Here is a 15207-nt window from a genome sequence, read left to right on the forward strand (position 1 = left end):
TGTAGCTGTGGGCTGCCTCCATCCCCAGGGCACCTTTGCCATTCCCTAAAGTGCCTCCAGCAGGGAAAGGCCAGGAACTTCCCCCAGCCGGCACCTCTGTGCAGTTCACTGCAGCTGGGAAAGATCAGTGCTGGGGTTATTTGAGCTCGACTTTCGTCAGCACTTTTGCCATGATCCCTACATGACTTCTTCTGGGACTGGAGCAGCTGGAAGCTCCCACTACAGACAGCAGCTCAGCCCCTGGTTCCCACAGCACCTCCTGCTGAGAAAGGTTGAGGTTGGAGTAGATAAGGCAAGAGCATTGGCTGGGGTAGCTCCTATTTCCCACAACACTGCCTGCTGGGAGAGGCTGGGTCTGGAATAGTTTAGGATTTGGTCCACAAGGCACTCCTGCATTGTTCCCAACAGTGCCCCTTATGGGTGGAGTCTAAAAAGAAAGGATCAGTGAACTCTGAGGTTTCCTGTGCCGTTTTCTGTAATATGTCCTGCTGGAGATAGCTGGGAATAAATGGGCTACATTTGAGATGGGAACAAGCCTTAGCATTAGAGACATGCAGATGGTTTGATATCTGTTGTGAAGAGATCTGGCTTGTGAGTATTTTTGAGGAGGGCAAAAACTTCTCAGCTGTCTTAAAGGAACGGTAGAGTTTTTTGTGTGCTCCTAAAGAACTGCCCCTTGCAGGGTCACAAGCAAGGGTACCCAATGCCACTGTGCAGAGTGCCTCTCCTTCATTGCTCATGATTCCTTCTCCTTTTTTCTTTTGTCCCCTCCTCTAGAAAATGGTCATTATCATTGTGATAGTGGTCGTCTTGCTCGGAATAGTAGCTCTCATTATTGGACTTGCCGTAGGGCTAAACAAAAAATAGCCCCCTAGGGCTGCTGGCTCTAAACCGTAAGTAGAGTGTGGAAGAATACTTGCAGAGGGGGTGGAATCTCCTTGGGAGCCAGTTAGGAGCTGAGCTGACAGGGTGGAGCAAATTGTACTTCTCGTGGCCTCCCTTTGCTGCCTGCCTGCTCTGGAGATTTCAGAACCTCTCAGCTTCTGGCTCAGTGGTTTTCATGATTTGGATTCCTTATTCTGTCCCTGAGGCCCAGCCTTTGGATGCTGTGTTCTGGGTTCTAGGTGCTGGCTCTATGCTACAGTATTCATGTTTTGTTTTCTAGACCCGTGTTCCTCATCCCGTGGGTCACAACTCAAAAGTGGGTCCCAAGAATATATGAAAGAGTCACAAACAAATGTTTTAAAAATGGTCCAACAAACGTTAAAAAATGGTTTCTCCTTTAATGGAGAAAAATGTGGGAAAGTGTGGCTTTTCCTTTGCAGGCCGGCAGAGTTCCAGCCTAAGAGGGGCTGCTTGTAGTGTCTCCTGCCCCACATACCCACCACCTACCCTACACACTGCGGGGCTGGGGCCTGGAGTGCGGGTGGGGGGGAATAGGCAGCAAGTCTAGAGTGAGGGGCATTCAGTCGGGATTAGCCATCAATGTTAACAGATGGGTCCTGGTACAACAAAGGTTGAGAACCACTGGTCTAGACCTTGGTTTCTGGGCCCTGGGCTATCTTTTGGTGCTGGGAGCTGACTTTGCATTCTGGCTTGACATTCTCTGCACTTGACCTTGTGCTCTGTGTTCACTGTGTTCTGGCATTAAGTGCTATACCTTAAGTTCGTTGCTCTTGGTTCTTGGCTGTGGTTTTGGGTTTGTGCTTTGGGTGCTGTTCCAGATTTTGGCTCTAGACTTTGGGCTCTAAGTTATGGGTTCTGCTTTTAGGACCTAGACCTTGTTTTCTGTAGGGGCAGGAGATTCTTGTTTCTGACTTTGGGTTTTGTGCCTAAGTTCTGTGTTTTTGGGGCTCTGTGTGTTAGCTTCTTGGCTCTGTCTTTGGGTCTCTGTAGACTTGGGTTCTGCATTCCTCACTCTGGTTTCTGACCTTTGTGTTTATGTTCAGTCACTTCTACAGTCATTTCTACTACAGTTTTTTACTGTAATCCCTCAAACCTGGGGCCAGGGCAGGAAGGTGTTTGCAGGTGAAGGGATGGAGTTGTTGGTAAAAGGGAGCTTGGCTTGTAGGGTGGTGGGCTTCAATTCTGAAATTTCCAGAACTGCTTGTGGGGAGGGCGATGAGGAGATGTGGATGTGGCACAAGTGGAAGCAGCTGCAACACTGCTGCAAAGCAGGCTCTTTTGCTTTTCCCTTGAAGGTCTCTAGCCTATGCAGACACAGTGTGGGCAGCCCCCATACACCCATCCCTCCACTCTGTGTGCACAAAGTGTGTTTTCTCTGGCTTTTCTCTCTACCTACCTGTGTGTACAGAAGTCTGTGTGGAGAAATGAAGAGCCTTAATGGGATTCTTCCAAGCTCTGCCTCCAAAATAAGCTTCACCCTTGGGTGTCATTGACCCCAGAGACCACTCACAGTAAGCTGGGCAGAGGATTAAAATCTGGCTGTGGAGCTATCACCAGGACTGCAGTCCCCCTTGGCAGGGCTGACACAGATGCCCCTGGGTTCTGCTGTTTCCTGGACATGGCTCCTTCATGAGCTGGGGCAGAAAAGGAGGGAATGTGATATCTTGTGGTACTCAAACGGGCTGTGCCAATCTATGACCCTCCCTCTGCCGTGAGCAGTGACCTGACCAACGCTGCCAACGTCTATTTACTCCACAGTTGGGGCACTTCATGCGTCCCACAACCATGGCTCCAACTGCCCTACAGATGTGGTTCCATCTCCTTGGCACTGGCTATGTTGTTGAGGCTTTCTTGTGCAACCGGAACAGCTAAAAACTTGTGTTCTATCTTAACTGAATGCTGAGGCTGTGGTTTCTCAAAAGTGTCTGCGAAATACTAGATAACAGTTGGTTGTGTGGTGCTATTTATCAGGCTGGCCATCTGCAGAGGTGCAATTCGCCCATCTTGAGTCTTCAGGCCCAGCATGTCAGTGCTAAACATATATGAGCCAATGTTAATACTCCTGTGCGGCGAATGAATTTCTCTTATTCCTCCCCTTTTTCCAGACACTCCTGATCATCTTCCTGGTTTGGTAGTGAGGTCTTCCCTTCACGATCCTCCTCGCTGTTGTCCCATGTGCTTACCACCTCCTCGTCCTCCCCCTGCCTTTCCTGAAACCTGTTAATCAACCTGGCATCTCTCTGATCCACCCTGAACCATGCCCCAATTTGCACCAGCGTTTCCTGTGATGGCTACACCGTGAACATCCAGCTGACGGTCCCTTGATAGAGGATCTGGGCCTGTTTCATCCAGCCCAGGATGTAGACATGTTTTCTATACTACCAATGAGCTCATGAGAAGCTGTTACCAACCCTGCCTTACCTCTCCATCTCCCAAGAGGTTTTCACTACTGCAAACCCCAGCCTCTAAGGTATTTTTTTGTTTGCCTAATTCCCACTTCCTGCTGGAATTCCCATCAATCACAGTGGAGCCTTCAAGGGATTTCCAGAACTGCTTGTCCTACCTCACTGGCTGGCCTCCATCTCACATTTCTTAGGGGTTTGGGTGTTTTTTGAGGTGGATAGTTAAAATTTTTATTTACCAGGCAATGCAAGAACTAAATCTGCCCTTCAGAACTGCCTCAGTCAGGTCAGAGGGTGAGAGATCAGGGAAGGAGTTTCAAAGGGACACTGGTGGACAATAGACTTGTGGGCTTGAGGTTGGATGCTGCAGAGGTCCCAGTGCCTGCCAGGAGAATGAGCAACTGAACCAGGACCTTGAATCTTTTGTGCTACAATGCCAGTGGCAAAGCAACCTCCAGACTCCATTGTGCTACCCACTGTTGCTGGCAACAGGGTTAAGGGGGGCGATGGATCTCCTGCCCCATAGGTAGAGGGGCCAGAATTGTCAGTGCCTTCTTGCCAGCCTTCCTAGCTACAGCAATTTAACCACAGATCCAAAGCAGAGCCAGGACATGAGGGTGGCGATCCCCATGTTCCCACTGGTTGGGGAAACAAGCAATGGGGCTGGGAACTCAAGGTAGTGGGGCAGTGGCACATGCTGGCGGTGCTGTAAGACCTGAGCACTCCCCTGGCCTGGATCACTTCTCTCTGATACGTCAGTTCCCAAAGTGCAGGCACCTGTGTACTGAAGGAGGGACCAGGAGAGACCTGTTTCTTGTGATCAGTGTTTGTTGACAACACAGTGACGGGGAGGAATTGACACCTTTGTTTGCCTGAAGTGTGAAGCTTTGTCACTGAGTTTTCCACCCAGGTATTTGCTCAAAGTAGCAAAGAGCAGACATCTTGCATCTCAGCCCTTCACAGTAATCCCAGCCTCTGAATCTGTGGGTCCAGGTTGGGTAGCAACAGGAGGGGAACTAATTGAAACACTGGAGATGCTGCTTCTCTCCACCTGAATCCCTGGAATATACCTTTTCTGAAACATTTGGAGGGGGTGAGGTTCTCATTCATGTGGGGGGAGCAACAAGTGTTTTCATAGCTGCTTGCCCTTGGCTAGGATGTAGTTTGCAAGGTTTTGCATGGGTTGTTGATGTCCTTTTTTTCCTCAGGACTCATCACATTTTTATGGGTATTGTAAATTTGTCAGGATTGGGGTCCTTGCATATATTTATTATTTCCAGATCATCCAGAACTGATGTCCCTTCATGTGCCTGAGATTGTGGCAGCCTCCTCTTTCTCTGGTGTGATTTTGAGCTTGGGTGAGATGGGAGTGACCAGTTCCTGCAACTGTTGCAGCTGTTTGGTAGCCCTGGTGGGGAATGAGCTGCAGAACATTAAGTTGGTTTCCACTGGGCAGACTTCCGTATTGTAGAAACACTAACGTATGTGGCACAAAGTGAGACCTCTTCAAGGCTGAGGAAATTCAGCTCCCTCCTTTCGTTAAGAGGTGCTGTCCCCAAGGCAGACCACAGGGGTAGGCCCACTCAGATAAAATGAGGGCCCACAGAGCTGCACTCTAAGTTCACTATAAATGTTTTCTTGCATTGTTGAAGACAGGTGACAGGGAATGAGTCAGGGCAGGGTTTCTCTTTTGTGGAAGAGGCAAATCTTCTATGCTGTAGCAGGGTCTGGCTGGTCCAGCTGCATAGCATCTACCATCACAAATGCCACCCTTGTAATCATCCTTACTGAAGATCCAGTGTCTCCTTGTTGTCCTCAACACCTATGTGAGATTCACTGGTCCAACCCCTGCTCCTCGCTCCCTAAGAGAGCCTCTTCCCTTACAGAACGAGGCAAGGTCCTCCAATGCACAGCTGCACTTGACCACTCTCCCTCAGCATGCAAACGGAGCTGTGAGCAGGTTCCTGTTCACCTTCCTCTTCTCTGGGTTTTGATGTCTGCAATTGCTAGGTAGTGGCCATGTTGGCTCGGTGCTGGACTTGGGGAGAAGAAGCTGCTGCAGGCAAATCCTGCCTAGGATCTGAAACTCCCCAGAGCTCTGCAGATGGCAAGAGTTTCAAAGCTGTCAGCTGTTGTATTTTTTTCTTTTTCTTTCTTTGTGTGTTTGTTTGTTTGTTTTTTAGTGAAACTTTGTCTATTTGTTTTTAATTAAAAGCAAAAGAAATAAATTTATATTTGATCATGAAAGCCTCATGCTTCTGTCATGTTCTCCTATGTGAGCTGGATTTCCCTGAGAGCAACTCCTAGTTATGGCCAGCCTCAGCCTGTTCATGCTGGTGTTTGTTGTTTCAGTGTTGGCAGCCAAGGGTTGGAGTTTTGATTAGGGTGTGCCAGTGCTCCTGCTGGGACTAAAACCTGGAGGTTTTGACTAAATGATCATGCCCCTTTGCTCAGGGTCAGAGCAATGGTCACATTTGAGATCTGGAAGGAATTGTACCATGTGGAACAAACTGTGTGAGGTTTTGCCTTCTTTTGTAGCAGGGGACATGATCTCAACTGCACTTTAGCAACCCTTGCAACAGTAGGATTGCGATTAGTCCTTATCCCCCTGCTTTACCTGGGGCAGGTTAGAGTTCTTTTGGTTATTTGGGCATTATGCCCTGTAATTATGTGACACAGTTGATTGCATAGTTTTAGGAATGTTAGCCAGGGGCTTGTATGGGATGGTTTGGATAGGGATGATCCTGCCTTGATTGGGGGTTGGACTAAATAATCACCACAGGTCCCTTCCAGTCATATCTTTCTATGATTCTTCACCTGTGCTTGGGTTGCATCCCTTCTAGTAAAAAAGAGATGAGGGCCAATAATAATGAATGTAGACAATACCCAAGCGACTATTTAACACTTTACCTCAGTGGATCTCAAGTGAGGGTCTTATAATTGTCTCCATTCTACAGATGGGGAAACTGAGGCACTTAAGGGGCAAAGTAATTTGCTCACAGAAATCTAGTATTGCAATGGGGAATGGGACCCTCATCTTTCAGTCCCAGTCTACCAAACTGTCTTCTATGTAGAGGGTATTTTGGGGCCACTGGACATAGATGAATCCTGTGGTTCTTGCGGTTTCCAGGCTTATGGAAGTAGAGCTAGCGAATGTCACCTATCCATGTTCTAATCTGGAAAACATGCAAATCCTAGCATTTTCATGTGATGCATACAAATTTATGGTCATCTTAAGCTGACACTGGTTTTAGCTCAAGATGCCAAGATCTGTTGCTTTTGAAACCTTTCCTTCCAGTTGTTTAAGTGATGGTAAGAGTTGAGACTGAATAACACGAGATGAGGAGAGGCAGTGATCCTGCCTGCTGCACAGTTAGTGACACTGCAGCGTGGGGAGACAATAGTGTCCTCTCAGGGAGGAGAGTGAAGCTTTGAGCCTCCTTAGCTGAACTGGGCTGAGAATTGCTTTGGCGTGACTCATTGAGATACTTAGATCAGCCTTTTTTTTCCAGAGTTGCAGTGGTGGCTAGGTTTTGGGTTGGGGAGATCTCGTCTCTGATCTGACTGGCTGCACTAAGGAGTATTGGTAAGTGAAAGAGTTGAATGGACCCAACCCAGGCAGTTTGGCTTGCTGTTTGAGGTCTCTGTGTGGGCCTTTCCTCAATGGCAAGCAGACCCTCTCCCACTAAGCTGATTTGCACTGGAAGACTTAGACAGATTTTTCTCCTCTGCTGATGTGCAGCAGCCTGTCTTTTGGGTAAGATAACATCATTGCCTCAGCATGAAGTGTTATTTCCTTTGGGTTGGGTGGACTAGCCCCTATTCATGTCTCTAGCTACTTATCTGGTTCCCATAACTGTTGTAGCTGTGCATGCATGTATACACCTTGCTACCCCAGCCTGGCATGTAAGTTAGGATTACAGGAAGCTCTTCAAGCTGTTTCCTGTAAGGGCTGTAGATGCTGTTTCCTGCCTCTGTGAAAGAACAGTCTGATTATCTCCCTATCACTGTGCCCACAGACTTCCTTCCTGGCTCCATTTCCCCTCTTCCAACCCAACGTTACAGATTCCTCTTATCCTCCTGAAAGACAGAGGTAGAATGTCCCCTCCCTCTCCTCTTCTCCTGTCTCCCTTTTTATATGGCTGCAAAATTCCTGGTATTATTGCTTTTTCTCTCTCTCTGAGCAGAAGAAGATCATGATCATGGTTTGTTGCATCATCCTTGCCATCATTCTGGCATCCACCATTGGAGGCATCTTTGCTTGAGCGCCCGCTCTCTGCCCCCTACCTGCCACAGGTGAGCCCTAGCACCATTGTGAAGCAAGACTATCTCCCTGCCTGTGCTAGAAATATGCTTTGGTTAGTGCTTGCATTGCTACAAATCCTTTGCTGTGGCTATGCCTCCACTTTGGGTGGTGTAGGAGTGGTTTTTAATCTGCAGTCTCTAGCTGCTTCAAGAGTGCTGTCTCTGTACTCAGCAATGATTAGGCATCATCTGGAATACAGTAGTGTGTGCAGTTCTGGGCTCTGCATTTTTAAAAAAGACATGGAAAAGTTAGAGACGGTCCAGAGTTGGGTAACAAAGATGATACAGGGTTTGGAAAGCGAGTCATATGAGAAGAGGCTGAAGCAAGTAGGCATGTTCAGCTTGCTGAAAAGGGGCTTTAAGAGGAGACATGGAAGCAGTCTTCAAGTACTTGAAGGGCTGCCACGTACCTTTTTTTCTCTTGCTACTGAGAGGAGGATGAGGGCCAATGGCTTAAAGTTGTAGCAAAGTAGGTTTAGATTGGCTATCTGGAAAGAACTTCTTCACTGTTAGAACAGTGAGGCAGTGCAATAGACTGCCTAGGGAAATTGTGGACTAGTCTCCATTGCTGGAGGTGTTCAAGAAGAGGCTGCAAAGCCACTGGCTGGGGATGAACTAAGCCAGGGGTTGGTGACGCCCACCACATGTGCTAGAGCATGGCACATGAAGCCATTTTGCTTGGCACACCACAGCCAGCCCTGGCTCTGGGCAGGACCCTGCAGCCAGCCACTAAGTCCAGCCAGCTACCCCCAGTACCCACTCCCACTGCACTGAGCTGGGTTGCTGCCATGGGGTAGCATACATCTCTGCCATGGTCCTTGTCCCCATCATAGTCCAGGGGGTTCCAGTGGGGTCTGTGCTGCCCCTGCATGTGTAGTAAGTAGCCTGTGGCAAGGAAGGGGCCACCTCCCCCCCCCATGCCCTGTACCCCAGCTCCTTTCCTGCTATGCCCCCCGAGGTGTGTAAGCAGCAACAAGCAGGGCTGGGGCTCCAGACCTCAGTGCAGCTGCTTGTAGGCTTACAGCTACCTACTGCAAGCAGCCCAGGTTCTGTGGTGGGCAACAGGGGCCTTCCCAGATCCTGAGCTGCTTGTAACTACAAGGCCAGTTAACTGCTGGCAGCAGCTGCATGCACACCTTGGGGTGGGGAAAAGGCAGGGGCTGTGCTGCCACAAGGATCAGGCCCCTTATGGCTCTTGCCATCCACCCTGACATGCCAACACAAGTCAAAATTGGGGTGTTTTTGATGCTCTAACCCAAAGATGTTACTGACTTCTGATGTAGGCCTATGTTCTACTATGGATATTTCCGAAGTTTCTGGGCTCTGTTGGTTGCCCCCACACTTCCTTTCTACTACGTGTTAACGTATTTTTAAGCCTCCCTCAGAGGCATTGGGTGGTGGCTGCAGCCAAGACTAGAGACCTTAACTAAGGTGTTCTAATGTTCCTTCTGGGACCAAATCCAGTTTCCTAGCTAGTTTCCTTTCCTTGCCCCTCCACTCAGGGTCAGATCAGTCACCATATCTGAGGTCAGGAAGGAAGCTTACCCCATAGTCAGATTGGTATGGACTGGGGAGGGGGAGGCTGACTTCCTCTGCAGCAGGGAGAACATGGCCTCTACCCAGGATCTTGAGAGTGTATTTTGACAATTTTTCATAGAAGCAGGATGTTGGCTGCTATGGTTCCCCTGCTTTACCTGTGGCAGATGAGGGTGTTAGGTCTACGTTCTGTCAGGGCTGACAATACTCTTGTCAAGTTTAGGTTATGGATGCATGGGATGGTTTGGATAGGGATGATCCTGCCTCAGACAGAGGGTTGAATTAGATGACCTCTAGAGGTCCCTTCCAACCCCACTCCTCTATGATTTTATGATCCAAAGTCAGGAGTAGCTCTAAAATTCCACAACTGATCAAAAGCTGTTGTGGGATGCTGAGCTAGATCACGCAGCAGGGGTGGGAGCCATACCATGAAGGGAATGGACAGGAGGACAGCAACATCAAGAATGAAGGACAACAGCTTAGTGACAGTACAAGGGACAGCCTGGTGTGTAGGACTTCAGGAACCCATGACCTCATCTGTTTTCCTTTCTCCTTTTGGTGTCTTTTGCTTTCTCTGATTTCTTCCAGATGGACTTGCAGCTGCCCTTTCACCATTCTTCCATTCTCCCTCCCCTGAAGTTACCATACCAGCACTCCTCTTCTGGATTTCCTACCAGCTCCTCCACCTCCTATCTGTGGAGAAGCTATGGCCACAATCTCTAGCCTTTGCCTGCCAAATATTCCCTTTTCAGAGCATTTCTTGCTAGACTGCCAGAGGTGGATGGAGGCATAACAAAGCTCAGCAGAGGAATTCCATTTGAAGGCATGCATATACTCAAAGAATCTTGCCTGGCACAGTATCTCATAGCCTGTACCATTGTCTACACAGCTCAGGAAAAATGTTCTTTTTGGTGTCCACAACGTTTTGCCCCTACTGTCATGTATTGTAGCTGTGCCAGCCTCTCAGATGTATGATATAACCATGGCACAATTCACTGAACTTATGGGTCACTCCCTAATGAGCTACATTCTTTCTCTCTCTCTCTCTCTCTCTCTCTCTCTCCCTCTCTCAAGATCTTTTTTTTTGCAGTTTTAGTTCCTTCCCAATCTGTTCATGTTAACGTTGGTGGAAATGTTTGCTTAGCCTTAACTTCTAATGCTTGGAGCACACCACATCCCTTTCACCATGCAGCTAGGATCCTGTAGGCTCAAAAAGAGGCCAATTCTCCTGTTAACTGGGCAGAAGTGTTTGTCAAACCTGCCAGGCCCAGAAAATTCCTCTTATAAAGCCCACTGAGTGTATCAACCTCAAGTCTGTTTATGCTTCTCTTCTCATATGCCATATATGCAGCAAGGAATAAACAGGCTATCCCCCTTTAAACCCCAGCTGATTCTGTTCCTTTGGATCATCTTTCCCCTTCTGCCTGAACAGGGGAACCTCCAAGGTTGTCTGTCCCTATTCTCCTACCTTTGCCCCTAGCATTTATTGGACATGAGCCAATTGCTAGGCAGAGGCTCTTCAGAGGGTAGGCAGCCTCCATGAAGTACAAGGACCCCACCTCAGTTACGGAGAGGTAACGATATGGTCTTACATGGGATGGATCCTTTGCCTCACTTGGTACTGAAGGAGAGCCCCCTTCCTCCTGCCCAGAATTTCTATTAAATAATGTACCTGTATAGTTATTGTGCAAAAGGCACAGTCATCTACACAGGAGTCTTTTTTCTGAATAAAGAGTTCAGTTAAGTGACCATAATTTTGGTGCGTTTAATGTGGGCCAGGCTGTGGGGGGGGGAGGGGAACTGTTTTTGGGTGGGGATTGAATAGTGGGATCTTCAGTGTGCATCCCCTTGCTCAGAAAGATCTACCATGCAGCAATTCAGACCCTAATCCCTCATCCCATGCAGGGTCCCTACGCCTCCAAATCAAACAGGACGGTGAAGCACAGGGGACGTCTTTGCCTCTATAGGAAAGATTTATTAATCCAAAATAATCATCAGCTACTGCAGCCTGTTCATCATGCCCCCAACTCTACCATGTACAACTCTTCCACTTTCGGAGCAAGGATAGGTTAACTGTAGAGTTGCTCAGAAGACCCACCACCCCACGAGCGTAACCATGTTTGGCTTCACAGATGAAAGAGGACTGGGGCCTCTTGGTCACTTGGCGAAAACTATGCATGTGAGGGAGGGCTCCAAAACTTCACCTAAGGTTGGTAATTAAATTCTGTCTTTCAGATAGAATTTGCTCCAGTACTGCCCCTTAAATTTCAGATCATATGGGCTCAGATACTTGCGGATTCCCCTCATGTTGGCAGTGGCAACGCGCTCAAAAGTCCATGGATTTTGGTTGTTGTGTGCTCTCTCCTCTTCCTTCTCGCGCTTCTCTTTCAGGGACTGGCAGCTGACTGCCTCAGCTGCGAAGGGTAACTTACGGGCTACTTGTATAAGGAAGTGTTTCACCTCTTCAAATTCACAGTGTCCACCCACTTCCAAAATGAGACGGCCAGCCTTCACTGCGGTCACATAGTGATTAATATTACCTTTGCCACCACCCATGCGATGTCCTTGGCTTTTGCGGGTGATGGGCTTGTAAGGGGCTGGGATACGCCACACAGCAAACATGGTCTTGGGATCCAGAAAACGGTTGATGGTCAGGCGCATCATTTCAAAGTGACCCCAACGGAGGTAACCACCACCCAATGCCTGCACAGGAGAAAGTGACCACACGTGAGGGACTGGAACTCAGGTTCAGACCAAAAGTTCCTGAAAGCATCTGAGTTTGCCCCTTCCTCCCACAAACTTTGCTTAGCCTATGTCTTTATCGCAGGTGGAGTAAGTTCTAAGGGTAGCAACTAGCCTGAGAGACATGAACAAACCCTACTCTCTCATTACCTTGCCATGGCATACAAAATACAAGGGAAAAGACAAAACAGCAACCATAGCAATTCCTAGGTCTCCACTTACGGAAGAAATTTTCTGTTCCCTGAGCAGAACCCTTCTAAGCATCTGCCTTTGCACCACTTGCACTACTTCTGTGCTTGGTTCTGATTACAAGCATTAGATATGTGAAATGGGGTACAGTAAGCTGTAGGATTGCTGCTGATGGGCATCCTCTGTTTGCAGTCTAAAGCATTTGGGTGAGTTTTAAACTTTCTGCACGGAGAGGTCAGCTTGGAGCAGGCTCAACTTTAGGTGACCTTTCAGAAGCGAGTTGGACCTCATTTGGCAAGCAAGTTAAGACATCTCTAAGATAGATGATTGGTGGTTTCAAGTAGAGGTTGGACTCAAACAGCAGTGGAGACATGCCCTGAAGGCTCTCATTAGTTCAGCCCTTTGTCCTGGCCAAAAAGGTCTGATTTGGGGATCCTATTTTTTTTTTTTTTACTCCACCTCATTGTTTGCTTCAGTTGGAGAAGTGAATCTAAAGATAGCTGGATTCATATCCTCCCTCCTGTCTGTCATGCTCACCAGAATGCCATATTGCCCCTCGATGAACTCAGTGGCCTCTGTGGATGGACCACGGATATCTTGTAAGTTCCTGAATTCCCGTGTTGCTTTAGGTAAGGCTGGCGCCTTGTCAACAAACTTCAGCTTACGTCTCTCAGGAATGGTGATGTCTGGTGGGAAGAACAAACACAGAAGGGTAACAGTAAGCCTTATTAAAAAAAAATTGTTTCTGCAATGAAACAGATGGTCTAATGAGTCCAAATCTGTGTGTACTGGCTGCAATTGTGAAGCCTCTGCCAAGCAGGAATACAAGCCAGTTATGCTTGCTGGGTTCCTGCTATTCTTAGTAATGTAAATTTCCACTTTGGCTCTAGTGCTTCCTTTTTAGGAAAGATTATCAAGAAAAGAATGAGCTTCCATGTAATCATTATTAGAGAATGCAGCAACATCCCACTGCCATGCTGCTGCAGATGTAAAAACAAATGCCATGAAAAGATGATGGTCTATCTTCTTGGATCAAACCAGGGGGTGATCATAGGCTCAAAATCAAAAGCCTACATGTGTATGGTCCACTCATCTTGCCCATATTGCCTAATGTCTTTATGACATTATGTGCTAGGACAGGAGTTGGCAACATTTTTGGGCAGAGTGCCAAAAACACCTGCAACTTCAGTTTGTAAGATGTTGCTGTGCCAGGAGCAGATTGTGGGGGAGCCATGAGGGGCCTGATCCCTGTTGTGCCAGTGTACCCCCAGCCTCTTTCCCACCATCCACCCAGACACTTTTGTGCCAAGCAAAATGTTTTTGAGTGCCACACTCTGGCACCCGTGCCGGGGGTTGCCTACCCTTGCTAGATGAACCAGCGCAACAATGCAGATGTGCACGCTATGCACCTAGCCCACTCTTCTATCATACACAATCTGTACAACCTCCCCTCCTACCTCAGCACAGGTCACTATCAGGACTGGGATGAAAAATAATTGACTAGAAACAAATCCAGGCAAGACTTGGGACTGATTTTTGGCTTCTGGAAACCAAGCAAGTACCAGAGGGACATGGATGGTCAATTCAAATGCTCTAGCTCCTGTCTCACTGAATGCTATCAGGAAAGTGGGTCTAGCTTTAGGAGCTGTGCCCCTCCCACCCCCCACACACTCATGGGCCCAGACCTCAAGGGCAAAGGCAGGGAAGAACTAGCAGAAGATGGCACATAACCCCTCTCCCCCAGACATCTGAGAAGGGCATTTTGCTTCTATAGGCAGCATCTTCCATTGCAAATGGAGATAGGCAATTGGGGACATTTTACAAAACTATGAAACTAATACATAACATGATTCTTCTACAGCGAGGGTCAGGATATGCCCTAGAGACCCTCTCTCTGTCTGCTGTGTGTGTGGGTGGGAGTCAGTCACCTGCCTTGTGGACAACAGGCTGCTCTCCCCCATGACAGGGGGACAAGGGAAGGTGGCCTTTAAACAAGCGACCCAGACAACTTGAGTCACTGCTCTGGCACCCTCTGCTCCCCCTGCAACTGCCCCATGGAAAAGGGGGGGGGGCGGGAAAGCCCATGTTCATGAGTGCTCCGTGCATCCCCCGTCATGCATCCCCACCCGTGCCTTTCCAAGGCAAGTGACCTCCTGGCCCAAGGCAGCATGATGCCCTTCCCATGTCAGTGCTCATCCCCTTCCTCACCCCTCACTCACTGCTGTAGTCTGGAGGGATCATGTAGCTCTTCAGCCCAGCACAAGGGGGCTCTGCACCCCTGGGACCTGCAAGATGAAAGGGATGAGAGCTGGAGAGGGGAGGGCTCTTGCCCTGCCAGATGTCCACCTGCCCCTTCTCCCACTGCCATGTCCTGTCCTTCAGGCCTGGAGCCAGGCACTGCCCTCCTGGGGACAGGGTTGCAGGGGCACACGAGGGAAACACCTCCTGGATGGGGGCGGGGGGAAAAAGGCCCATCCACAGGGAATCACCCCACCCCCATTCCCGACTGCCCGGGTGAGTAAGAGTGCTTCCATGCGAGTGCACAGGTGTGCCCCTGCAGACAGGGGAATGGGGTGGGCGGGCAGCTCTGCCCAGAGGGAGTCCCTTCCGCCCCCTCCCAGCGAGGCAGGGCAGCGCGGCCCCACTAGGGACATCAGCGCCCCGGGGGGGTCCCCACAAAGCGGGCGGTGGCCCTTTAAACACCCCCCCCCCACCTGCGGAGGCCGCCGACAGCAGCGGGCGCGCGAGCCGCCGCCACATGGTGTCACGTGCTCGGGGCGTGACGTGTCGGGGGAAGGGGGTGCGATCGGAGCCGCGCTCGAGTCGGAGCCCCCCACCACGAGGCTTCCGGCACCGCAACGGGGAGGAAGGGCAGCAGGAAGCGGTCACAGGGCGCCGCCATCTTGGGGCCACTTTTTAACCCGTCCGGGAAGAAACACTTCCGACAAGGCAAGAGCCTCGTAGGAGGCGGGGGAAACAAAAGCCTTGACCTTGCGGTTCCGGTGGGAAAGGGGTTTGCCCTGCAGGGGTTGGTGGTCTCTTGTTGATCGCAGGGGTGAGGGGGAGCACCTGTGGGATCCTGCTGCCCATGGACATGTGTACCCACAATATGCCTGCTGCCTTCAGT

At 49.4% G+C, this 15207-nt stretch overlaps 2 protein-coding genes across 5 annotated transcripts in view; one reads left to right on the forward strand and one right to left on the reverse strand.

The window, feature by feature from the left end:
- The window catches only part of STX3 (syntaxin 3), a 32145-nt gene extending 21505 nt beyond the window's left edge, over positions 1 to 10640 (forward strand). For 2 of the 4 annotated variants that reach the window (XM_090032213.1, XM_090032211.1), the window contains exon 10: positions 7496 to 10640. In XM_090032213.1, the coding sequence (XP_089888339.1) occupies positions 7496 to 7573 (78 nt within the window). In that variant the 3' untranslated portion in view covers positions 7574 to 10640. Of the gene's footprint in view, positions 1 to 777; positions 894 to 3011; positions 5556 to 7495 lie in introns of those variants that run through there. The other 2 variants (XM_090032210.1, XM_090032212.1) reach the window with 2 other exon arrangements.
- Positions 10641 to 11090: 450 nt separating this feature from the next.
- MRPL16 (mitochondrial ribosomal protein L16) lies at positions 11091 to 14971 on the reverse strand. The gene is made up of 4 exons (XM_090032214.1): positions 14795 to 14971; positions 14300 to 14365; positions 12618 to 12766; positions 11091 to 11852 (listed from the first exon to the last, which is right to left on the reverse strand). Exons 1-4 carry the CDS (start codon positions 14838 to 14840, stop codon positions 11367 to 11369), a joined length of 747 nt encoding a protein of 248 aa, XP_089888340.1. The 5' UTR covers positions 14841 to 14971; the 3' UTR covers positions 11091 to 11366.
- Positions 14972 to 15207: the final 236 nt, after the last annotated feature.

Source organism: Crocodylus siamensis, chromosome 2, assembly GCF_052110815.1.
Source record: "Crocodylus siamensis isolate JL-2025a chromosome 2, ASM5211081v1, whole genome shotgun sequence".
Taxonomy (NCBI): Eukaryota; Metazoa; Chordata; order Crocodylia; family Crocodylidae; genus Crocodylus; species Crocodylus siamensis.